We start from the raw sequence: 27,170 nt of genomic DNA, 5'->3' as shown, positions 1-27,170 counted from the left end.
TCAACTCATCCAGTTAGATGTCTTCAATGTTTTAAGCCAGCATTTCACAAGCTATTAATAGCTTTACAAAGAAGTTCCTTGAAAATAAAGTATTAGATGGTCAAATAAGTTTCAGGACCACTATAATACTGTAGTTCTCCCTTCTCTCCTAAAAATTTGCAATGAGGGACTCCACATAGAGGAGGAGAAGCCCAGTAGAACTATGGAGAAGGTTTAGGAGAGAAAGGTGAAGGAGAGAGGGAGACTTGATAAAAGAAACACTTCAAATGATGTCATGTGCATATTATCAATGTCAATCTCAATATCATGTATGGGGAGGGAAGGAGAAAGGTGGGATTTGAGGGGAAGCTCGCCAAGTGCTTTGTGCATATATGTTCCCATCACAGTGAACTTCATGGTGCATGATTAAAATGTACCGATAGAAGTATAAATAAAAGTAAATAAAAACTCACAATGTATTTCAGCAAATTACAAGCTCTGAGATATGTAGTGTTTAATATAATTTTATGAGTGCATTATAATTATACATCTTAGTGAGGTTCAAGGTAATACAAACATTCATGCACACAGCTCTTCAATATTTCCCTCCACAGCTCATGGCACTCACCCTCCCATGTCCCCGCACATGTCAGTGAAACTGGCAGTAATATCCTCACATATTGTCATAGTACCACTTGAACTGTAAGTTGTCTTTGGAAAAATATTCATTTATTCATTGAGTATGAAATGAGCATGCATTATGTTTTAAGTACAATAATAGGCAACAAAGATAAAGTCTAGTTAGAGAAAACAACACATAAATAAAGATACAACTAAAACGTACAATGTGCACTGAATAGGTCCCAACAATATATTTTAAAGTACATTGCTTGTTCTAAGCTCCTATAAATGTGGGACATTTGAGGATGTATAATTGGTAATATAAATAATTTTGTAACCCTACTATTAGCTCCAAATTAAAGAGCTGGTAATAAAATTATTAATAATTTATCTACATGAATAACAACATGAGATTCTGCAAATGTGTCCAAGATTTAAAAATAATAATTAATCCTACAAGAACTGATATTCAGAGGAAGGTTGATGATTGAGAGTAAAGGCAAACAAAAAAAAAATCTGCTAGTGGCGGTGGCACTGGATTTGACATGGATTTTGAAGACTAGTTTGTCTTAAAATGAAAGACATAAACAATATTGGAAGGGCTGTCATACAAGTCAGTTCCCAGTATCAGAAAGTAAATAGTTATAGTTTTTCTCTCATATGAAGCAGCTAGAGAGAAGAGACCTCAGATAAAGGAGTAGAGTCTCCAATAGAGCGATGATAAGGGAGGAGGGAAAGGAGATGTAATGAAAGTAACAGTTTAAATAATGCTATGTGCATGTTTGAATTATCAATAGGATTCTCAGTGATGATTCTGAGGAAAAGGAAGTTGCGTGAGATTGGTGGAGGAAAATACACCAAGTATTGTATGCACATATATTCCTATCATATTACATTGCATGATGCATAATAAGAATGCAACAATAGTTATTTAAAAATGTAGCTGGATGTAGTGGTGCATACCTGTAATCTTAGTACTTGGAAGGCTGAGACAGGAGTATCACAGGTTCACCACCAGCCTCAACAACTTAATGAAACCCTATTTTAAAACAAAAAAAGTAAAATAAGCCTGGGAGTGTAGCTCATAGGCAGAGCACCCCACCCAGATTTAATCCTCAGTGATACACACACACACACACACACACACACACACACACACACACACACTACACAAAACATACAAACTAACAGAAATAAACTACCTAGAGATAATTTTTAAAAATAGAAGACAATTTCCTGCCTGTAGTATTTATAGATGAGCTTGGTACTATAGGGGTTCAAATCTAGGGCAGACAGCAGAGGTAGCAAGGAAATAAAATATTGAGGAACAGTGAATAAACATTGGTGTTCATGCAAGAAAACAAAGAAAATTACAGTTATGGGGTAGGAGACATGATGTGGAATGCACTCAAATATCCAGCAACTATCAGGAATCACCTTCTTTGTAGTGATACAAAGACACTATAAAGCATTTGGAAGGAAGGTGGCAGGAGTTGGTAAAATGGAACAAATGAGGAGTTAGTAAGACATGTCCAAACAAGGCAGTAGGCCCTTTATGAATTAATAGATGTCTGAATTCTTGGTAATAGCTAAATGTAAAGTAACTTTCCAATTCGTTTCTCCATAATTCTTACAATATCTAAATGTATCCTATTATGCGTTAATATATCTGTTATCTATTTTTGTTCCTGGAAGTATTCTATTACTTGTTAATATATCTGCTATCTATCTATTTCCATTTCCAAGTACAGAGCTTGTTTAGAACAATTATTGGCCTTGGCTAAATATCTATTTAGGGAATCAGTGAATCTTTTCTTGGCGTTTCATCTGAAAGGATGACAGGGACTTTATCATCACTCACCCTGGCCTGACCTGAAGCAACTTGGCAGTGAGCCCACTGTCTTCTCAGTATACTTCCCAGACACTTATGTAGACCTGGACTTTTTATTTTATTTATTTATTTATTTATTTATTTATTTATTTATTTATATTTTGTTTTTGGTGGTACTGGGGTTCCTGGAAGCCCTCCTACCTCCAGGCTACACTTCCAGACCTATTTAATACTTTTTTTATTTTTGTCGTTTTTTTTGGGGGGGAGGGGTTGGTGATACTGGGGTTCTTGGAAGCCCTTCTACCTCTGGGCTATACTCCCAGACCTATTTTTACATTTTTATTTGGAAACAGGGTCTCCTAAGCCAGCGCACATGGCTGGCTTTGAACCTGCGCAATCCTCCTGTCTCTGCCTCCCAAGTGCGGGGATTACAAGCGTGCGCCACCACACCAGGCTACTTTTTTTATTTTTGGAAACAGGGTCTCTTAAGCCAGAGCGGCTGGCTTTGAACCTGCGAGATCCTCCTGTTTCCGCCGCCCAAACTCGGGGATTACAAGCATGCGCCACCACGCTCGGCAGACCTGGACTTTTTATATGAGCAGCAAACATAAGCTGTCCTGGCAAAACAATCTTGCTGGTAGAGGAAAACAGGGTGTGAATAAAGAAGTCTGGGTTCTGGTTCTGGCTCTAGTACAAACCTGACAGGCATTTCATGTGTCTGAGCCTTAATTTCATCTTCAGATGATAAATTTCAAGTCAGTACTAGCCCTCACACTTTCCAGTTCTACCAAAGCATACATAATCTACGTGGAAATTGTGGTTTCTGATTATTCATAATTTTATGGCACACAGTATATTCCAACAAACTTAAAAAGCAGTTATAAACTGTGTTTCTTATACTTGAACAACATCTCTTGCCCCAGGGGACTTCAAGTTTGCCTATTTTAAAAACAGGAATTTACAAATGTATAAATTCCTTTTTTATCAATCTGAAAGCTGAAGACAACTCTAATGATTCAGAATCATACATTTTTAGATCTGAGAGAAAGTTTAGAAATTATCTAACCTAACCACAGCGGTTTACAAATGAAGAGACACAAAGGCACAGAGAAGCAGAGATGGCAGGGATCATATTACAAAGCTCTGTGAACCAAATTAGAGAATTTGGACTTTATCCTATGCGAAATGCGAGGGTTAAGTGTGGATTGATTGAACCTCATCTGTGTTTTTTTCTTTTTAGACCACCCTTCTAGCACAAGCTTAGATAATTAATATTCAATGGTCATAAGAATATTTCTAGATACCAAGTCCAACATTAATGTTCTTTTGGGGCTATGGACTCATAAATATCCTAAATTCAGAGGCAGTAGGAACTAAGGCACCTTTTCCTTTTTTTGGAATTTTCTGCCATTGCAATGGGCAACCTCATTGAATGCCATTAATACTATTTTTTAAAGCATCCTGTTTTTCGAACACTACAGCATTTATATCAATTTTAGCCTACATGCTAATAAACATCAGTGTCTTCTTGCTCAGCTAACAAAGTCTTCAGTTCATGCAGATCAACTGTAAGGACTCTACAAATATATTAAGGAATAATCCATATCAGTATAGGTTATTACGAAAAGTCTGTCTCACTAGCTGTGAAATACTGATTGGGCTAAGTCGGCAAACAGATCAGTAACACAATTCACAAACAGGGAACTAGGCTAAGTTCTGGGAAATATAATTCTGGAAAGAGACTGGAGAGCATTTGGATTTTTTTTTTTTTTTTATGTGGTGTTACTTGGGTTCCTGGAAACCCTTCTACCGCCGGGCTACACTCCCAGACCATTTTATACTTTTTAAATTTGGAAACATAGTCTCTTAAGCCAGCGCGGCTGGCTTCGATCCTGTGTGATCCTCCTGTCTCCACCTCCTAAGCACGGGGATTACAATAAGCATGAGCCACCACACCCGGCTATGGAAAAATTATTTTAAAAAATATAAAATTTGCAAGTATAAATAGGCCACTCATTGGAAAATCTGTAGAGAATAAATTAAAATATCACATAAATAACCTAACATTGAAAGGAATTGTCAGCAATCATATGTTTTAAAGTCAGTTACATCAATGAGTTTATTTATAAAGAGTAACTTCTAAGTATTAAAACTATATTCACCCTAGTGTGTGACTGAAGCATATGACTAAGACACATGATTTTTCTTTGATATCTCAATCAAACAGTCACAAATTTGCTTCTTTCAATTTTTACATTCATTCCCTGTAAATTGCATGGTACATTCTATAAGAAGAGTGAGAGTTCTGGCATTATATCAGCTTCCTTACTACTCTTAACAGAATATATTATTCTTAGCTTTGAGACTCTTGAATTTAAAAAAAAAAAACAGAAATTACTAGGAAATATTGAGACAGGGTTGAAAGTAAGCCATAAATTATTACCAATGAGGAAGGACGAGAGAACTTGGAATACTAAGAAGAGAGAGAACAACTGCATGCTTAATTTATCCATGTACTATTTCCTACATTCTTTCTAGTCCAAAGAACAAAAATAGATACCAGTAGAATAGTCTTGGGTAGGACAGATGAAATATCTGCCCTCTCACTACAGCACCTGGTCTTTCTTTTCTTTTTTTTTTTTTCTTTTCTTTTCTTCCTTTCTTTCTTTCTATTTTTTTTTTTTTTGGGGGTACTGGGGTTCCTGGAAGCCCTTCTACCTCCAGGCTACACTCTCAGACCTATTTTTATATATTTCTTTAAATTTGAGACTTCCGGGAAGATGGTGACCGAGAAAAGCGGGGCTTAAGAGCCCCGCTAACAACTAATCTCTATTACCACAAAATCAGCGCCTTTCATAGCCAGAAAACACCATCACCAGAGAAACAAAAAAATCACCAGGCTTCAGAGAGAAAGCAGACTGAGAACAGAGCTCAGAGCCACAGAGGAGATACACCGGCCTCACGCCCGAGACCGCGGCAGCAGCGCCATACTGCCTGCGGCAGCGGTGACTTCACCGGACGGCTACAGCAAGCCGAGGTGAGCCGCTGCGGAACAGCCAGGTGGGATTTCTCGCCGCAGGTAAAATCTAAAGCTCCCAGTGGCTGAGCTCAGCACACGCTGCAGGGATTCAGAGTGGAAATCAAAACCAAGAAGAAATACGCCAGCCTCATGGCCCAGGGCATAGCAGCGGCGCCATATTGCCACCGGGGGCAGCAGCTGCGAATTCACCAAGACCAGTACAGCTACATCTGTGTACTCAAGAACAGTGAGTCAAATTGCAGGCCACAGAGGAGAAATCCCAGTACTGTACACCCTGGGACTTGACCCAGTGGGGGAGGGGCGGTGGCAGAGATATCACACCATAGGAGAATGTGCAACCTGGCACCCCCCACAGTCTAAAGCAGCCTCTATCAACTCTCTGGGTCGGAGACTCTGTGATACACCCAGTAAAGGAGTAGTGGGGTCTGAGATACTACAGACTCAATATCCAGAACACCTTAAATAAAGTCATAATGACCCAAGGGAAGAACCCAGAAAAGGCACAAACTTCCAAAACCATGGGAAAGAGGAATAATACTGGAGCAATGAATGCCCACAACCCCACAACATCAGAACCCGATAAAACAGAAAATCAGAGATTTCTAGAAGATCAAATCAGGAAAATAACTGTAGAAATAATAGAGGTGCTTCAAAAAGAACTCAGAGAGAGCCAAAAAGATATAAAGGATGCAATTAATGAAGTAAAGGCCTCAATTCAAAGCACAAACAACCAATTAGACCACATGGAGAACAGAATCTCGCTCTTAGAAGATGATCATTCCAAAAATGAATGCATAGTTTCTAATCTAGAAAAAAATATCCAAGAGCAGGAATCTGACATTGAAGAAATATGGGCCCATTTTAAGAGAGCTAACCTAAGAATAATTGGAATAGAGGAGGGAAAAATAAGTGATACCAAAGGGATCAACAATCTCTTCAAGGAAGTAATAGCAGAAAATTTTCCAAACATAGAGCAAGAGGTTGATACACAGATCCAGGAAACTTATAGAACTCCGTTTAGACAGGATCGGAGAAGAGGATCCCCACGCCACATAATTGTCAAAATGATCAATGTGGAAGCCAAGCAGAGAATCTTAAAGGCAACAAAAACAAAGGGCCAAGTGACATTCAGAGGCAAACCAATTAGAATCACTCCAGACTTCCCAAACCAAGTCATGAGAGCCAGAAGGGCTTGGAGTAACATATTCCAAACTCTGAAAGAAAACAACCTCCAGCCAAAAATTTCCTACCCAGCAAAACTTTCTATCAAATTAGATGGAGAAATAAGAAGCTTCCATGACAAACAGAAACTGAAGGAATTTATGTCTTCAAAACCAGCACTAGAGAAAATACTCAAAGAGATTAACTACAAAGAAGAAATAGGTAACACACACCAGAACCAAGAAACAAGAGTTTCCATCCAACAGACAACTAAGACTGGTTATCTGTGGAGATTCATTATTTATGTTAGTCTTTTACCTATTTCTAAATGGTATTGTTTGCCTTTATTGTTGTTAATTTTTAGGATTTCTATTTGGAATATTAATATACCTTCAGATATAGCATTTGGAAATATTTTATCCCATTCTATTAGTAACTGTTAACTCTGTTTTCATTGTCTTTGGATATACAATTTTTTTTTTATTTTTTTAGGGAGTTTGTATACTCTTCTGTTGCCTGTGCCATTGAAATCATATCCAAGAAATCACTGCCAATTTCAGTGTTGTGAGGTTTTATGACCCAGATTTTCTCCTAAAAGTTTATAGTCTTAAGATTTATATTTAGGTCTTTTATCTATTTTGAGTTAATATTTATATATAGGATTAGGTAAGGGTCCAACTTTATTCTTTTCCATGTAATTATTATGTTTCAACAATATTTAGTTAAAAGATTATTATTTCCACCACCAAATGTTCGTGGAAACCTTGTCAAAAATAACTTGACAATATAGGGAAGAATTTAGCTCTAGGCTTTTATTTAACTCCAATGGTTTATATATCTGCCTTTAGAATAGTACTACACTGTTTCAATTATTGTAGCTTTATATGGTTTGAAATCAGAAAATATATATCTTCTAGCTTTGTTCTTTTTCAAGATCGTTTTGGGTATCTAGAGTCCATTTTCCATATAAGGATAGATTTTTTTTTTCTGAAAAATAAATATATAAATATATGATAGTTTCACCTAAAAAAAAATAGAAAAAAATATTCTCTGGTAAGAAAGAAAGTAAAAATATTGAAATGTTATCTTTAAGTCATCAAAAGCTTGGTATCAGACAAATGAAACTGTTATGTGAGTTTATCATTTTTAATTTTGGATAAATTGCTATAATACTAGATGTCAACCACTAAGCCAAGCATTGGAGGGAGGGATGGGGAGAGAAGGGGGTGGGGATCGGGTGGGGGCTGGCTGGGCGATGTGTGCATGTATGTCTACAAAAGTTTATATCCCACTATGATGTATGAATACAGTGCACCAATAAATAAATAAATAAATAAATAAATAAATAAATAAATTTGAAAACAGGGTCTAGTAAGCCAGTGCAGCTGGCTTCAAACCTGTGCGATCCCCCTGTCTCCTTCTCCCAAGCGTGGGGATTACAAGCGTGCGCCACCACGCCCGGCTCACCTGGTCTTTCTTAAAGAAAGAAAAATAATAATCAAAGATATACTGGGAGTTTGATCAGGACAGTGCCATTTAGGAAGCAGGGAGAGTTCCAAGCCCATTCTTACAGGGAAGGAGAATGGTTAGCTAAGTACTAGAGGAAAAGTGGACCTATCCAAGAAAGACAGGGAAAAAGAGAGCATTCCAAACAGAACTATGTGCAAATGCTGGGAATTGAGAAGATTTATGTGTTTGAAGAGTAGTACAATAATCAATGTGGCTAATGAAATAAGCAGGAGGTGTTTTGCTTGCAAACTATGTGAAAGTATAATGTATCCTTTGGTGGTAATCCACAGAGGTTTTACTGATTTTTAGTATATATTATCATTTTAACCTGGTATAAAATGTAAAAGAGCCAACAGACTGTACAGGGAAAGTAAATCTGATTCTCAGGCACTCATTCTCCCACTTTGAATCCCTGAGAAACCCACTATTATAAATTTCTTGTGCAAACTTCCAGATAGAGCCTATGCCTGTGAAAGCATAGGGAGATAGATGGTATGCTTCTCCTCTGAAGAGTGTTCAGAAAGGGAATAAGATGATGGACATTGCTAAGCAACATCCTTTTACCTGAAGCTTTGAATAGTTTAGATAAGAGTAAAACTGGAAGCGAGGGGGAAGCTCATTTATTTCATTTCTTGTGTCTATGACAACATAATGTGAAGGAAATGTTGTAGATTTAAAAATACATGGGATCAAAAACTGTTCACACTCTGAAACTGAAGGGATGCTTGCAGATGGGATTTAAATGCTCTCAAGGACAGCATCTTCCTTTTTACCTGAACAACTGAGTGGCTCCTTACTTGGGGAACAGAGAATTGTGGTTTTACATAAGTTAATTTGAGGTGCTTATGACATATCTAAGTGGACATTTCCAAAAGGCAGTAAGATATGTGGGTCTACAGCTCACTCTGACAACAGAACTGAGATAGAGACCAAGATTTGTGAGTCATTAGTTAAAAAGAAGACAATTAAATCTGTTTTGTTGCCATAGCATCACCAGGGAGAGTACATATAATTCGAAAAAAAATTAAAATGGAGTCCTGGGAAATGTGAATTTTTAAGTTAAAAAGAGAATCTGAGAGAGAACATAAGGAGAGGTAACAACAAAACTAGAATAGGATTAGAAAAAGAAGGATGCCAAAATGATGGTCAGCCATCACCTTGAACACACTTTTTACGTTTAGGAAAATCCCTGTCTCTTCAAGATAAGTTATGACTCAAATTTTCAGTGTCTTTGGAAGCTTCCAATTGTCCTTGGAATGGTCCGCAACCTAGAACTGCTAACCAGAGGCACTTATGTGAAAATTTAATTCAGAAAAGAACTTCATGACTAAGCAAGGTTGTGAAATCTTCTAGCAAGAATGGTGGCAAAGACAACACTTAGGGCAGCAACAGCAGCTTCTGGAGCCCAGTCCTGGAAGTCATCAGAGAACAGGACATCAAACATATGTGAACTGAGGTACTGACACAGAGAGGCAGATGGTAGGATTTGTACCCAGATGTGAGAGGTGTTGTCTTGGCTGGATATGAACTAAACCTGTCCTCCCACATGTACTCTAGCTACCTAAGATTCTTCAACGTGTTCCTTTTCTGCTTAAACTATGAAAGTGGATTCTATTACTTTCAACCCACAACTCTGATCCATATACTGTGGTGTTATCAAGAGAAGGTGAATAAATGTTTGAAGGTGAGACTGATCAAAAAATTAATTCAAGCAAGATACAGACTGAAAGCTATCTGGTCTAACAATTTCAAGTTATGAAGTACCTTCATAAGAGTAGTTTTGAGGGAGTTTGAAGTAAAAATCTAGACTGAGGTAGGTAAAGGACAGTGTGATGTTAAGAAGGGAGATAGTTATGAATTCATTACTTTACGTAGCTTACCAATAGAGGGGAAGAGGAGCAATGATGAATATGCTAGAAAGGTTTCAGGGTTAAAAAAAAAAAACTAAGCATATTTAAATGTCTATGGGAAGAAGAAAATCAAAGTTGAAACCTGAGGTTGAGAGGATAATAGATGGAGCAGGTTTCCTCTGAATATAGGAGGCTTGGTGCTCAAATAGGCCCACTGTCATGGGATGGGTGTTTCTGCTTCACAGAAACTAGAGAGGGTAAATGGTATAGGTAATTATTTGGGCATTGTGAAATAGGACTAGGAGATTGTAAGAATTATCATTTGTTTCTGTGTTATTGGAAAGAAATTATTTGCTGAGAATAAGATGGGTATAGTCAAAGGTTCTCTGGGAAGGGCGAAGGTTTGAAATAAGCATTGTAGAAAATTAAGTGAAATGGAACTGAATGAACAGTAAAAGTACCAAGGAGAGTACCAGGGTGAGGGAATATAAAATACAGTTGCATAGACTACTAACTGATACGTTTATAACATTTTGATTTTTACAGTACATGTTGTCTTCATATGTTAATCTAAAAATTCCTGTGATCTAGGCAGAATTGATGTTACCGCGGCCATAAAAATCCTGGAGACGTAAGAAGTTTCCCAAATGCCATTTGTAAGTTAACATTGGCAGGCCTAGCATAGACACTCATGATTATCCACCGTTACTCCACAATCTGGTCCCTATCTTTCAGCTTCATGTACCAAAACTCCTGGACAAAAGCCTCCTGCCAGAGAAAAATACCCAAACACGTTTCATCCTTTTCCTGTGCTCACTGTTATCTGCATTCTGGGGCCCAGATGAAGTCCCAGTTCCTTCACAGTAGCTTCCCCAACCTCCGCGGCCATGGGGCGTCCATCTGTCTCTGTTCCTGCACGTTCTGTTTCTGCTCATTCAGGGCTGGTTAGTAGCTGTCTTGGCTGAATCCAACACACTTGAAATTAAGGGACAGACATGCTCATTTGAATGACTGCCTTGTCATGTTAGACTTGAAAATTCATCAAGTTGAACAGCACTCTTTCCAAGAAGGAAGATTATTATTTTTAAATATTAAAAACTAATTTAACAAAAATAAAATTTATTTGCCAGAAAACAAGGATTTCAGTCATAACAATATCCAAATTGCTACTCATCCAGAATTATTAAATTAATCTAAACATTACATCAATACTTCAAGAACGATGTGGAGCCGCTCCAATACCCAATTATTTGTTTCTACATAAATAACTGACTGAATTACATTGCTAAATTTGACAATTTTAATAAATGCTTAATGTGAACTAGAAGAATGACCTCATAATTCAGCATAAAAACATATGTTTTACAATGCAGGCCCACTTGTTCACCATCACATTTCTATTTATGGTATGTTCAATTAAAAAAAACATTTTGGGAGTACATTCTGTAAACTGAAGCAAAATGACTTGGAAGATATTTAAAATGGAATTAGAGCTGGCTTAGAATTTAAAATGAAAATGAGTATGAATATCTTATATATTATTAAATCCCAGAGATCTATTTTCATATCAGACTAATGAATAAGAGCACCAATTCAGAACCATACTGCCCTTCCCTCTTCGACCCTTGTTCATTAAAGGCAACACCAATTTCCTAACTTTCCTTGTGTCAAAACATAGGGCTCCTTTGGTTATGGAATAGTGATTGGCTGTCACAATACTCAAATCTCTCATTCTTTTGTCACTTTCGCTTAACCTGTAACTGCTTCCGACACTGCATGATTATTGTCATCTAAAGACTCGTTCCTATTTCCACTACTTTTATAAATATTTTACACCAATGTCTTTTGCTCTAATAAAGGAGGTCCTTTTGTTTTTCTTCAAAACATCAGACCTTTTCACACAAGATGCCAAATATAACCCCAGTATCATTGGATCAAAGTTATTTTACTTTATTTGTGCAATCCTTACATATTTCTAGCTATATTGTTTTTCTGTCATTAACCATGCCCACGCTTTTGTCTCCCATCTTCAAACCCTTTATTTCAGAAGCCTTGATGTACATGATAATCTTACTATGTATTAGATTTGACTCTTTTTTCTGAAAGCTAATGAAGAGATGAAGAAAGAATTGTAATTGTAAAAATAAAAATGATGGTTCTGTTTCATTTCAAACAACTTTTAATTAACTTCACTTTTAACAAACATAACTAGAACATATGACTTGGATTTTCAGGCAAGAAAAAAAGCTGGCAATTTAATCTCTCTATATATCTGACCTTAAACTTAATGGAGTTGGAAAAAGACTTTCTATCAATTCAATTTTTAAAAATTGTTAATAATGTGATACCTTGTATTCCACTACAAATGAATTCTTTTCCAGGGAAGTGTTTTCTTTTTCCTAATAATTTGCATTTCTCTGATGAAAAAATGATAATGAGTGACTGCTTCACATAAGACACCTGCAACTGATTTGTTTTAAATGAATTGCTTAATTCTAACCAGACACTTTCTCTCTACGCCTAATAAACAACTACATGCATAGGCAGTTATCAAGTATTTTAATCTGCTATTCATTTACACACACACACACACACACACACACACACACACACACACATGAATTTCCATGGTTACATTTAAAGATTTACCATGTAATTTACAAAATGAGAACAAATTACAATTCTATCCAAGAACTTGTTCAAACACTATTCAGATCATAAAGGAATTTGACATAAAATAGTTTGGTTCTGGAATTAATCTATGGTAATTTAGTTACTGAAGTAGCTAAAGATCATATTAAAGCTGGCTTCAAACAGACAGTATCGTCATACAAACTCTGAGAATACTGTTTCCAATAAAGTTTCTAATAAACTAATGGTATAATATTTTAATTCTAAAACCAAATTTATGTAGCATAAGTTGACTGACACCTTGCCAGTAATAAATAAATAATAGATGTATGTGAAAAGCCCAAGTATAATAAAAAGCTTTGACCAAGGATTTATTTTTATGGAAGGAATCTTCATATACTTAATCTTATTTAACTTTGCTTCCCTAATGGTCTCATGAGACAAATTCTCTTCATTAACAGATGAAAAGATCAAGGCCCAGAGATGTTAAGTGATCCACACAAATTCCCACAGTTATTAAACAGCAGAGGCAATAATTAAATCCAATTCCTCTTGTTAACTGTTTTTTCTACAACATCTGAACTATAACCACTTGTCAAAAATGAAGAGATTCTTATTTTATCCATATAAATACTTTATATTAATTTGTCTATTTAGTTCCAATTTTTATGACATATTTAAAAAGGATTATAGGGACTCTGGACCCCGGGCCAGACCGCGCGGAGCATGCCAGACCTCTGGAGAAACTGGGCCCCGGGCGTAAGACCCTGGGTCCCGGGCAGGGGTCAGCCAGGGCACGCTGCACCCTGGAAGAGCCAGGGCCTGGGTCGCAGGACTCTGGGCCCCAGGCCGAGCTGCACAGAGCACGCCAGATCCCTGGAGTAATGGGGGCCTGGTTGCAAGGCCCTGGGCCCCGGGCGGGGGTCAGGCGGGGCATACCGGACACCTGGAAGAGCCTGGGCCCAGGTCGCAGGACTCTGGGCCCCAGGCAGAGTCCTGCGGAGCACACTGGACCCCTGGGGAAACTGGGCCAGGGTCACAGTGCTACTGAGTGCCTGATCCCACTACCTCCTCAAACCACACATAATGTCTTCTCTTATTAAAAAAAAAAAGAAAGAAAAAGAAAAATATCGGAGAGGGGTCAAGAATGCCGTGGCAGATACAGACAAAACTTATCCAAATAAACTGGAACTTTTGCAAAATTCCCCACGAAGGAGGACTGCTTCTTCTCTACATTGTTAAGAATCTTGGACATCACCTGTAAGTTTAGCGGAGACCCAGGAGAAAGGCGGTTTTGAAAGTGGTCTCCGTGATGGCGGTGGAGACTTGTATTCAGGAGAAGCAGAAAACAGATCCTACCAACCTTATTTGTTTGGAGAAATTACACCAAATGTTGAATGCTGCCGTCGCCATCACACACGCTTAGGAACACTGGACAACATTCAGAGTGTAAAAAGAGCTTGGGAAAGATTTGAAATGGTGGGGGCAGTGGCAATGGCAATGGCCAGTACTCAGGGGAGGCAGAGATCTGATGCATTACACCTGGAACCTTTGAAGTAATACACCCAGAGGCAGAATGCTACCACCAAGCACCCTCGAAAATGTGGGACAAATGGCCGGGAGAAGAGGGTGCTCGGATTGGAGCCTGCCGAGGAGTGAGGCCGGCGACAAACACAGCAAAGCTGGGATTGGAGCCTGCCATGAGGCAAGGCCGGTGCTGGAGACTCCGAGGCCGGGATCAGAGCCTGCTGAAGTATCCATCCTTGCACAAAAACGTCTATCTGTACAGAGAGCATGTATAAAATAATATGTATGACCTGGTTTCCTGTTAGTAGTAACATAATTGACCAATAAGCAGGTGATTCTTATAAATATTAAATACTGGCAGTTAGTAAACATTTCAGTCATACTACAAGGGCCAAACTAAACTCAAAGTTATACCAAAAATTCAATACTATTACAGGTTATGTAAATACATCTCCTTGTTGATGAATCTAATGTCTCCAACATTTTCCAAATTACTTCCGAATGTGCCTTGGGTGTCCTATAAGTTTAGGAATAAATCAAGACAAACTATCATTCTCCACTTCCCTGGGCATCCTTTCAGCTTTTTCAAAGTACTCAGAATCTCTTTCAAACTTTCCTTTTCTTTCCTGAGTCCCTTTTTTGTCCCTTCAAAAGGAGCTCCAACTTCAAAGCTACAGAATTCTTGAGATACCATACAGCATTTTCAGTCTTCACAGGCATGTTCAAAGTGACCCAGAAATGGAACAAATGTTCTTCTACCTAATTTTGTTTTATTCTTTGGAACCAAATACCAACAGTAATTTTGTTTTTGAAATAAATTTAAGTTTTCTCTTTTTAACATCTCATTATATCTCCTTGCCAAGAGGCACCCCAAGGGCCAACCAGCTCTGACATGATCATACATAAGCCTTTCTTCACCCTAGTCACAAAATCCAAAGCCCTTAAGAAAATTAAAGAACACAGACACTAAAAGTAGACACTTACATAAGACCATAATCCTTTTTTTATGTAGTTTAAACCAGAGATTCTCAACAGGGAGAAATTTTACCCTCCAGAGAAAAATTGGCAGTATCTGGAGACATTTTTGGTTTTTAAAACTGGTCATGCAGATAGGTTCAAGTGTGCTACTGGTTTCTAGTAGGCAGAGACCAGAGACCCTTTTAAATATCCTACAGTGCACAGAACAGAGGATTATCAGGTCCAAAATGGCAATAGTACAGTGTTGAAAATCCTTGGTTTAAACTAAAACCTCTCTGATAGACAAGAATATATGACCATAGGTTGAATAATTCATCTTCCTTGGCATCAGCCTATTAACTAAAGACTCAAAAATGATATTTTTTTTATTTTATTTTATTATTATTATTATTATTTTTGGTGGTACTGGGGTTCCTGGAAGCCCTTCTACCTCCGGGCTACACTCCCAGACCTATTTTTACATTTTTTTATTTGGAAACAGGGTCTCCTAAGCCAGCGCGCGCGGCTGGCTTCGAACCTGCGCGATCCTCCTGTCTCTGCCTCCCAAGCGCGGGGATTACAAGCGTGCGTCACCACGCCCGGCGATATTTTTTTTTTAAAAATCTATTCTTAGGCATCATTATAGAACCATAATAGAATAGCTCTTTTCATACTTTAATGAGGATGGAAAATACCTGGGAATCCTGTAAAAATGTTGAGACCCAATGCTGATGTGCTTAAGGAGAATTAAGGTTGTGTCCAGGAATGTACATTTTTTAACAAGTGATTTTATATAACTTAGGTGATTTTGATATAACTTGACCTATACTCTAAAAAACAGTATTAGGAAATGAAATGCATAGTGGTGAAAATACACTAGGAATGTGAACACTAAAATCCTGTCTAGTCAACATATGGCTGAAAAGTGTTGAGAGCTACCAAATTTGTAAGAAGATAAATTAAAGTCCTCTATGCCATGCCTTGAATCAGTGCTTTTCAAGTTTCTGTATGCACAAGAATCACCTGTAGATCTTGTTAACAAGCACATTCTGATTCAGCAGATCTGAGATAGAGTATAAGATTCGGCATTTCTAACAAACTCCTATTGTAATTGTAAAAATAAAAAAGATGGTTCTGTTTCATTTCAAACAACCATTAATTAACTTCCTATAACTTTGGCCCTTAAACCATACATTAAATGCTACAGTTATAAGGAAACTCTCAAAGAAGACAAAACTGAGACTACTTATTTTAGCAAAACACTAGAATAAAAATTCTTATTTCAATCGGCATCTAGAAAATGGTCACAGATCTTAAATATTCTCTCTGCTAGAAAATTAGTTTCATGAGAGCAAGGGCATAGGAGGATTTTGCTTCTAGCTATATTGCTAGCATCCATCATATATCAGGTACATAGTATATGCTCCCAAAAAATACTGTGAATAAGTAAGGGATAAACAATGATTTTGTATATTAAGGCCAACAATAGAAACCAATTTTAACTTAAATTTCTAAGTGACTATATCCCCACCACAGAGAAAACAAAGTGCATATTTAGTATGTAAATATCCCACTAAATAATGACTGAAGTTATTTTTTCTCTATATTGCATCCAAAGCAATGAGTAAGTCAAATAGACCCAAATATGAGTATTTTAGAGAGCAGTACACCCTCAAGGGAGGAAACAAGTCAGCTGACCATTAAAGTTACACAAAGGAGCTGTGCCTAGTGGTGTAAACCTGTAATCCCAGGGCTCGGAAGGCTGAGACAGGAGAATCTGAGGTTCCAGAACAACTGTTGCTACTTCTGAGGCTCTCAACAACATAGCAAGATCTAATTTCCAAATAAAAAATAAAATAGGGCTGGACGTGTAGCTCAGAGATAGGATTCCCCTGAGTTCAATCTCTATAGACATTGAGAAAAAGTCCACATGATGTTGTGTTGTTTAAAAATGACAACATACAAGTAGGATTTTTTTTAAATTTGTGTTTCATGAAAAATCATGTCTAAAAAGAAATTCAGAAGTTTCATTTTGCTAAGGGAATTTCAAATTTATCTATCATTTGGTGGTGCTTTTCAGAACTTCTGCACCAAAAGGCATTTGGAGAAGAAATGATTTTCATGTAAAAAAATCCATTATTTCCTCAATATTATAAACATGTTTCTCAAGGCCTAAAACAACTTTAAGTTATTATATACTTTCATTGGTATATTATAGTCTCACATCATAATGTAACTCATAGTAATAGTGACATAAATGCACACAACTTGGTGGGCTTTCCCCTGTTCCCTCCTCACCCACCCCCACCTTCCTCATACAGGACACTGAGATTGACATTGGTATTCTGACATATGTACGTAATATCAGTGGAAGTGTTTCCTTCATCGATCCTATCTTTTCCACCTCCCCTTCCCCTAGATCACATTCCTTGCTACAATGAAGGTTTTCCTCCATTATCTGGAATCACTCTGTTATCCCAATTACCCCCTACCTTCTGCATATTAGATAAAACATGTGACCCTTCACTTTCTGTAACTAGCTAATTCCACTTTACATAATGTTCTCCAGGTCCATCCATTTTCCTGCAAATTACATAATTTTGTTCGTCTTTATTACTGAGTAAAATTCCATTGTGTATATATTGCAAATTTTCTACTTCATTCATTCATTTGTTGATAGACAATGTTTGTTACATAATTTAACTATTGTGAATTGTGCTGCTATAAACATGGATATGCATATATTAGTGTATTTCTTTGATTTCAGTCCCTCTAAAAAGATATCCAGGAAAAACTGTTTTATGTGGCATTTTTTCCAATTGGTTGGGTGGATAAATGATGCCATTAAAAGGCCAACCCATGTATTTTGAAACATGATACATGCATTTGCTTCTCTTTCTCTCTCTCTCTCTCTCTCTCTCTCTCTCTCTCTCTAGATGATGGCTAATTTTATATAACAATTTATGCTATATGGCCAGATATTTGGTCCAATATTATTCTGAATATGTCTTTGAAAATATGTTTAGATGAGATTAACATTTCATTTTATAGGCTGAGTAAAACAAATAGCTATCTCTAATGTAGATGGACCTTATTTGATCAACTGAAGAACTGAATAGAATAAAAAAGCTGAGTAAGAGAAAAACCTAACTGTGACTTCAGGCATGCATTTTTTACTGTCCTCAGACAGAATAAAATCTATACTACCGGTTATTGTGATTCTAAGGCTTTTGATTCTCAGACTGAAACTACATTAATAGCTCCCATGGGTCTCCAGCTTAGCAAATGAAGATCTTGGAACTTCTCAGTCTCCATAAATGTGAGCCAATACCTTATATTAATAAATCATATTGTTTCTCTTTCTCTGGAGTACCCTGACTACTACAGCATCCTTGGATTTTTTTTAATTTAAGAAACTATCAAAACACACCACAAAGAGTGTATAATTAACTATAGTTTAAAGCGCTACAGTGTCTGCTAGAATTCCTTAATTAATCCCACATGGCTCAGTTCTCTAGGTTATTCATCCCAACTCTGCTAGCAGATCTGCCATGAGTTCCAGTGGGGACCTTTTGTGCTGGGTTTACAATAAATGGTTTCAGCTTATCTTGTTTTTCTTTTCATATCTCTTGAAGCAACTCTGTGATGTTGCCACTCATTCAGATTGTCTCTGGATATCATAGTTAATGCTATATAGATACTACATATGCCGTAAAATCATGACTAAAACAATTAGTTGTGAAATGGTAAGTACTGAGAAGGAAAGGGAAAGAAGAGAGGGAGCAAGAAGAAGGGGAAGGGGAAGGAGAAAGGAAGGAAGGAAGGAAGGAAGGAAGGAAGGAAGGAAGGAAGAAAAAATGGCAGGAGAGGAGGATGGATAATGTAAGTCATTACATTATCGGGAATGCCAGAGAGCTACTCTCTGGTTGGACTAAAAAATTGTTTCTGTTGTAGAAACATTCAGTTTTTAGCACAGCTCTGTTAAAATTTTATTGAAAAAAATGTATACTACTCTTGCTTATAGAAAGAGAATTAGGTAAGACATCTAGTAAGTACATTAAAATGGTAAAATGGAAAAAAAAGCAGAATTTGAAGACAGTTGACATGATTTTGGACCCTGTGAGTACTGTTTGCTGTCTGGGTAAATGATTCTGGACAAGTCATTTGATCTTCAAGCTCTTCAGTTAATGCAACTATAAAACAGGACAATCTAACAATGCCTATAACAAAGAACCATTGAGTTAAACAAAATAATACATGAGAAAGTTATTTTAAATATCTTCAAGAACTACATAGCAGTTGACAGTGCTTTCTATTATGTCACTACTTACAATCAGTTGCAGAAAAGAATAAGACAACAGAAAAGCATACAGACATTGCTTATTTTTCATGTAACTATGTTTATATTACTTTATACAGAGGCTAGAACCACCTGAAATGCAGAATAAGAAAGAGGGTAAAAGATGTGTCATTAGTCAAAGGAGAGACTAGAAAGACAGAAATGGGGAAGGAGAAGGCAATGCTTCTTTCACTACAAAGAGGGAAATGAAAAAGAAAATCAATGTTTGAACTGGATGTCTAACAATAATAATTTAGAGTTTATATCTGAGAGTTTTTCAAGTGTTTCCCATCTCAGGTGCTAAGAAAATGTTTAACATTAAAATATCCAGACTCAATTGGAATTTAGTAAGTAGCTTCTACATGCTAGACATTTCACATTCAAGTGAGTTGCTCTGCAAATAGTAGATAGAATTAAACAAAATAAATAATCAATGCTGGTATGGATTTGGAGAAATAGGAACTCTTAAACACTCTTAATGGGATTGTAAATTAGTATAATCACTAGGGGGATAAATACAGAAGTTCTTCAAAAGGCTAGGGATGAAATCACCAGATGATCCAGATATATCCCTCCTTGGTATTTTCCCCAAGGAAATAAACTTACTATAGTGATACGTGCATATATTATAGCAGCAGGATATACAATAGCCAAATTATGGAACCAAGCTAGGTGTCTATCAACAGATGAATGGGTAAAGAAAATGGGGTATACACAAATAATTGAGTTTTCAACTATTTCAATAGAAATTTCAATAAAAATGTTTCCTTTACTAATTCTCCTCCGTTAAACCCCATTCTCCCCAGACCACTCCCTTTTCTCTGGGTTTTCTCCTATCTAAAATTCTTCTTGTCCAAATTACTCCTTATTTTCTGTATATGAGAGAAAACTTACTGGCTAATCTCCCTTAACATAACTATAATGGTTTGGATTTAGAATGTCACCTTACCCTTCATGGAAAAAAGGTAGCAATGTTGGAAGCAGGGCTTAGTTGTAATCTTATCAGTGGAAGAATCTATTATACTGGATTTACTGGGTGATAATCAGATAGGGTATGGCCCTTGGAGATTATACTAGGGGCTTTCATTCCTTTGCCACTTTCTGGCTTCCATCCTCTGCGCCATGAGAAGCAGAGCCCATGTGCTCTCCTTCTCTCTGCTTCCTACTACTGTGCCCTGAGATCCAGATACCACTCTCTAATGAACTGAAACCAGAATGTCCAAGGGTACCATGGGTAAATAAATCTTCATTCTTTTAAGTTGTATGGTCAGGTCTTTTAGATGTTGGCAGGGAAAATGTTGACTAAGAGAGTAATGTTCTCCAAGTCCATCCAATTCCATGAAAATGACATAATTTTGTTCTTTTTTATTGCTAGGTAAAATTCCATTGTGTGTATATTCCATAATTTTGTGATACAGTCATCTATTGATGGACTCCTAGGTTGGTTCCATAATTTGGCTATTATGAATTGTGCTGCTATAAACATGGATATGCATGTATTACTATAATATCCTGATTTCAGTGCCTTTGAAAAGATAACCAGGAGTGGTATGGCTGTATCATATGAAGGATCTAGTCCTAGTTTTTAAATTTTTTTTTTACCATATATCATCTAATTTCTTATTTTAACTTATTGTTGCATTGTAAACATACATCTTGATGAGGTACATATTGGTAGAGACATACATACATACATCACTCGATTAGCCCTTCAATTCCCACCCCATTCTATACCTCTTCCTCCCTTCTCCTGTTCAGAATTGTGATGCCTCCTGCATAGTTCTTATTACTGAGAATTGCTTTGGCTATTCTGGGTCTTTTGTTTTTCCATATGAAACTTAGGACTTATTTTTCTAGATCTGTGGGGAATGACAAAGGTATTTTTGGTTTTTTTTTTTTTTGGAGGGTCTGGGGATGGAAGCCAGGGGCATTCAACCTCCGAGCTACACCCTTTGACCTATTTTTTTTATTCTTTATTTTGAAACAGAGTCTCACTATGTTGCAGAGGGCCTCACTAAGAAATGGAGGCTGTCCGTGAACCATGATCCTCAGATCTCAGCCTACTGAAAGCTGTGATTACAAGCGTGCGCCACCACGCTTGGCTGACAATGGTATTTTGATAGGGAAAATCAATAAGTATTCCTTAAGCTCAATATTATCTCTATTTCAGGTGACTGGAAGAATTAAAAGAAAATGAACAGTCTATGATCACATGACAGTTACATTTTAGTTATGAGAAACATATGTAGACACACATATCTGCATCCCTTAATAAATAGAATAGTGCATAATTAAAGTATACTTTAATTGAACAACTGGTTATAAACCAATATGGAAAAAGGCATTAAATGTTCAGTTGGAAAAATAGGAGAGGATTTGAGAAATTAAATCTGTATATATTAAATAAACCAAAGAAAACTTCAAAGTGAAGATAAAAATTAAGCAGAGTCTAGAAGGATGATTAAATCATAGCTCATTGGACCAAAATCCAAAAGGTATTTCTGTCAGATTGTATTATTATGCTTGGGCTGCTGTAACAAAGTACTGCAAACTGGAAAGCTTAAACAACAGAAATTCACTGTCTGATATTTCTACAAGCCAAGAGTCTAAAATCAATGTGTTAGAAGAACTGGTTCCTTTAGAGGTCTATGGAAAATCGTTTGCTCCATGCCTTTATCTTGCTGTTGGTGCACTGCTATCAATACTTGGTATTCTTTGGCTTGTGGGGATAACACCTTGACCTCTTCCCCCATCTTCACATGACACACTCCCTGCAGGTCTGTGTCCAAATTTCCTTTTTATAAGAACAGCAATCATTTTGAAGTAGGATCTAACCCTCTTCCAATGACTTCATCTTTACGTAACAAATTTAATCTGCAGCATCCCTATTTCCAACTAAAGTCACATTGTGTGATCTGTGATCCTCAGGGATACCACTTGAATTCTGGAGGTAAAATTACTTCTAACAACAGAAATCCAAATTAAATAGATTGAATAAAGTCAAAAGAAATTTTTCTATCAAGAAGAAATTTTGTTCTTTCGAGTGGGAAGATCAGACTATACCAACCTACTGCCCATATTTCCATTAATTTTAAAAATGGCTCCCATACATACTTTAAAATTTATTAATATAGTATCAAATACAAATTTCTATATGAGTTATATGCAATTATTTAAATAAAGCACTTATACAAAACACTTTCTATTCTTAGAGTAATAGAAGGCTTGGATAGCAAAATCACCATTACTTTTAAGTAATTGAGTATTAGAAATTATTCATGATAAAGCACTGAGGAGACAAATAAACAAAAGTAGGCCAATTTACTTCCAGATACTTTAAGTCTTTAGACTTAAATCTGAACAAACCATTCAATCATAAAATCCTAATATTAAACTGTGTTTATAAATATATGGGGAAATGCAAAACTCATTCAAGCCCAAGAAGTTATCATCTGATGGCTGAAAAACTGGGCAAAAGAAAGAGAAAAAAGTTAAAGGGAAAATAAGGGGGTGAGGAAGAAAAACATTTCTTGATTTCTACTTCCCTACTTCTCCTTACACCACTGTCTCGTCCTTCCTTCATAGGCAAACATCTAAATGGAGTTCTCTTCCTTCTTCAGATCCATTTTGTCCCTTATACGATGCCCAATGTACTTAAAAATGGCTTTTATCATCAACTTTGTATCAATATCACTACTTCTGATGTCCTCAGTGTCATCTGTAAGGCTCGATGCAATGGCCATCTTTCACTCTATTTTTTTTAATCACTCAGAAGCTGATATGGTTTGAAAATGTCTCCCAAAAGTTCATGTGTTGTAAATTTAATTCCCAAACTTCTATCTTAGTGGTATCTGGCTGTGGGGCCTTTGGGATGCTTGCTCTCTCACCTTGGGATACCTACTGCCTTGTCCTGATACAGTGCAAAGTTCTCACCAGATGCTGAGCAGTGTCATGCTTTTGCAATTCCAAGTCTATAGAACCGCAGGCTAAATACACTTTATCTTTTACAAATTACTCAGTCTCAGGTGTTGTGTTTTTGTAATAAAAAGTGGACTAAGACCAAAATATAGCACTTTGTTCTTAAAATCTTATCTCCCTTGGGTTCCATGGAACTGCCTGCTCTTATTTTTTCTTCTTCATTTTAGCATGACATTGCCATTTCTGCCTCTTTTATCTTTATTTATATTTTCAATAAAATATTTGTAATGTTGCTAAAAACATTCTAAGTAATCTCTTCTGCCTTTTTGTATCAATCAACTTAACTGTTTCTGTGACCGAAAGCCTGAGGAAATCAATTCAGAGGAGGAAAGAGTTACAGAGGCTCACAGTTTCAGATGTTTCAGTTATGATCACTTGGCTCCATTTTTCTGGGCCCATGGCAGGACAGGACATCCTAATGGGGAGCATGTGCCGGAGCAAAGCAGCTCACCTCATGACAGGTAGAAGGCAAAGGGAGAAGAGGGGCTGGACACACAATAGACCCTTCAAAGACATGCCCCCAGTGACCTGCTTCCTCCAGCTGGGCCCAATTCCTAAAATTTCCACCAATTCCCAGTAGCATCACCAGCTGGGGAACCAAGCCTTCAATGCAGGAGCCTTTGGGATATATTCTAGATCCAAACTATAGCACTTCTCAGGAACCATTTATAAACCAAAGAATCTCATGCTTTATGCTCAATTTAAACTTCTTTAAATGCCACATCCAAGTATATTTAATTAGATATCCCATAAGCACTATCAATGGAACACAATGTTTCTTACAAATCTATTCCTTAAGTGAATATCACTAACATTTTCCTACTTTTTAGGCAAGAAACCAGGGAAATAGACCTCCAACTTCTCTCAGCATCTACTCTTACCATAACTGGCTGGTTTTAACTCACATATGCTCTTGATTACATCCACATCCCTCCCAGGTGGAATCAGTGTGTTTTCCATCCTTCCTTCTGAGGCTACATGATCCTTATTCTTCTTCATATTTCAGAATTAGGCCCTTTGCTTCTAGCAAAATTTCACCTAGCCCAATCTCCTACCCAAATCAGATACCCTGTTAACATATTTATCTTTCAGTACTTGGCACATTTTCATTTACATGTACGTTGGTGTAATGATAGGTTTATTAACTTTCTTGCACCAGGGAGTATCAGTCATGTAAATCACCATTTACTACTTCACCCTTAGCTCTGGCCTTGCATAAAGTAGGCGTTCAATAAACACGTGTCATAGAAATAAATTAACTCCAACATTTACCAATTTTATAGTAACCCTGAACAAGCAAACCATAATAAAAATCAATAGCCTCAATTACAGCTGTGTCATTAAAACAAGCCCACAGGTTTAATAAATAAAATTTGTTACTTGCAAACTACCACTTGCTTATTTTTATGTATAATGATAATACCAATTTTTAAAGGACCAGAGTTCTACATGACTAGAGGCTAATATGTAACATATAAATCTGCATGAAAATATTAAAAATACTGCTTCTAAGAAGTTAAGATACATTGTCGGGTGTGGTGGCGCACGCTTGTAATCCCCGCCCTTGGGAGACTGAGACAGGAGGATCACGCAGGTTTGAAGCCAGCCTCAGTACTTAGTGAGGCTCTCAGCAACTTAGTGAGACCCTGTTTCCAAATAAAACATAAAATGGGTCTGGGAGTGTAGCCTGGAGGTAGAAAGCCTCTGGGTTCCACCCCCAGTACCACCAAAAAAAAAAAAAAAAAAGGTACATCAAAATTAGCAGCAAAGCTAGAATAAAAAAATTAACAACAATAATAGCAAACCAATTTTGATAAAAATACTGCAAATTCTGTGTAACATAGAATGAATAACAAGGAATACATTAGAAGTCCTTAAAAGTAAAATTTAAGATATCTATAATAAGCCAAAAACTATTTCCATTATTTACTTATGTTTTGAAGGTTACATCTCGAAGTAACAAAGAGCATAAAGTTGGGAGCCATTTTTCATTATGATACATTCAAATTGAAAAACAGTCCAGTTTATTCTACTAACCATAAATTTGCATATAAAAAACTAAGTGACCTAGTCTTTATGGTTAAATCAATTAATACTTCTTTTTATTTTTTAATTTTTTTATTGATGCATTCTAGTCATACATCTTAATGGAGTACAAGATGGTGGATTGCTAAGAGTCTCATAAGTTGCTGAGGCTATCCTTGAACCTTTGATCCTCCTATCTCACCTTCCCAAATACTGATACTACAGGTATGTACCCCCATGCCTGGCCATAAGCATGTTTTGAAATAAAGAATTTTAAATATATCTGCATTACAAGTCAGGGAATCTTTATGTGTCCTCTTTCAGAAAGAAATGGAATGGTTCCTTTAGTACTGAGTTAGAAGAACCAAAATAAATACTTTGATCTAAAGTTAACTTTAAAAAATGAATATCAAATTTAAGGCAAAGGAAAATCTACTTAAAATTATAGGGAAAAAAATAGAACGGTTTTCCCAAGGGCAAAATTATCTTATAGATAAACAGAAGCTGAATGCTTACCTGAGGTTGTCTATCTCTAAGGACATTGGTGCACACTTGACATTTGTGAGAAATAAGTCTAGAAGCCTCCAAACCTCCCAAATACCCAAACACCAATAAATGTGTTCTGATCGATGGGATCCAGGATTTAATCACACAATTACTAGAAATAATTTAAATCTCAGGAAAATGATAAGTTACTGCATCCCATGGTCTCCAGGGGTCTTCTGTAATGATCAAATCCAGAGCTGAATGAATGCCACAGGCTTATGTACTGTATTCATACTATTTCAATGTTAACTTTTTTTTTTTTTTTTTTTTTTTGCTGTACTGGGGATAGAACCCAGGGGCATTTTACCTCCGAGCTACACCCCAACCCTACGTTTTATTCTTATTCTTTATTTTAAAACAGGGTCTCACTGATTTGCAAAGGGCCTCACTAAGTAGCTGAGGCTGTCCATGAACCATGATCCTCCTGTCTCAGCCTCCCAAATGCTGGGATTACAAGTGTGCGCCACCGTGCCTGGCTTACATATTAGTTACAATTTTTAAAGTAACTAGGAAATCATTTACTCCGCTAGAGCTATTTACTAAATATCACAGAGCATGAATACAGTCATGGTGACTACTTACAGCAACAAACAAAAATATCAGTAGGCACCTCATCTTCCTCTTAATTGATTGCCTTTGTTGTACAACATTGTCTGGAAAAATCTGACTACAATTCCAACTGCAAGCCACAGTAATCATGTCAATATGTGAGCTATCTGAATATGTAATTATGAAGAAAGGTACTTTCACAGTGGAAGTATTGTTCTAATTCAAAAAACAGCCATATTAACTTATTAGTCTGACATATAACAGATAGCTGAAAAACTTTAATTTGAAAGATAATTATTTTTAGCTGATTAATATGCTTCAAATTAAATTCACTGCTTTTAATGGGCCCATCAGATTGACAGCCTGGGAAATTAATAAATTTTCAGGCAACAATCCTAGAAAATTTATGCAGCTGAGCTACACATCATTATAAGGATTACCTTCACAGTAGGCATTGTCCTCTCGAAGAGCCCTAAAACCGTCTCGACAGCTGCACACGGCCCTGTCATTTAGATTTCTGCAGACAGAATTCTCCATGCAGTTATGCCTCTCAGAACAAAAGTCATAACCTGTAAGACAAAAAGTTAAATGTAAACAAAACTATGACAAAACAAATAAACCTTGTCT

At 36.8% G+C, this 27,170-nt stretch overlaps 1 protein-coding gene across 1 annotated transcript in view; it reads right to left on the bottom strand.

The window, feature by feature from the left end:
- Positions 1–27,170, bottom strand: part of NELL2 (neural EGFL like 2) — a gene marked incomplete at its 3' end in the record, with an annotated part of 418,867 nt that overhangs the window by 197,916 nt on the left and 193,781 nt on the right. The window contains exon 12 of the mRNA XM_080706086.1: positions 26,984–27,112. Coding sequence (XP_080562212.1) covers positions 26,984–27,112 — 129 coding nt within the window. The remainder of the gene's footprint in view (positions 1–26,983; positions 27,113–27,170) is intronic.

This window comes from Muscardinus avellanarius (assembly GCF_963383645.1).
Source record: "Muscardinus avellanarius genome assembly, chromosome: 11".
NCBI lineage: Eukaryota > Metazoa > Chordata > Mammalia > Rodentia > Gliridae > Muscardinus > Muscardinus avellanarius.
Note: the sequence above shows the minus strand (reverse complement) of the source record. Positions and strands in the feature narration are given on the sequence as shown.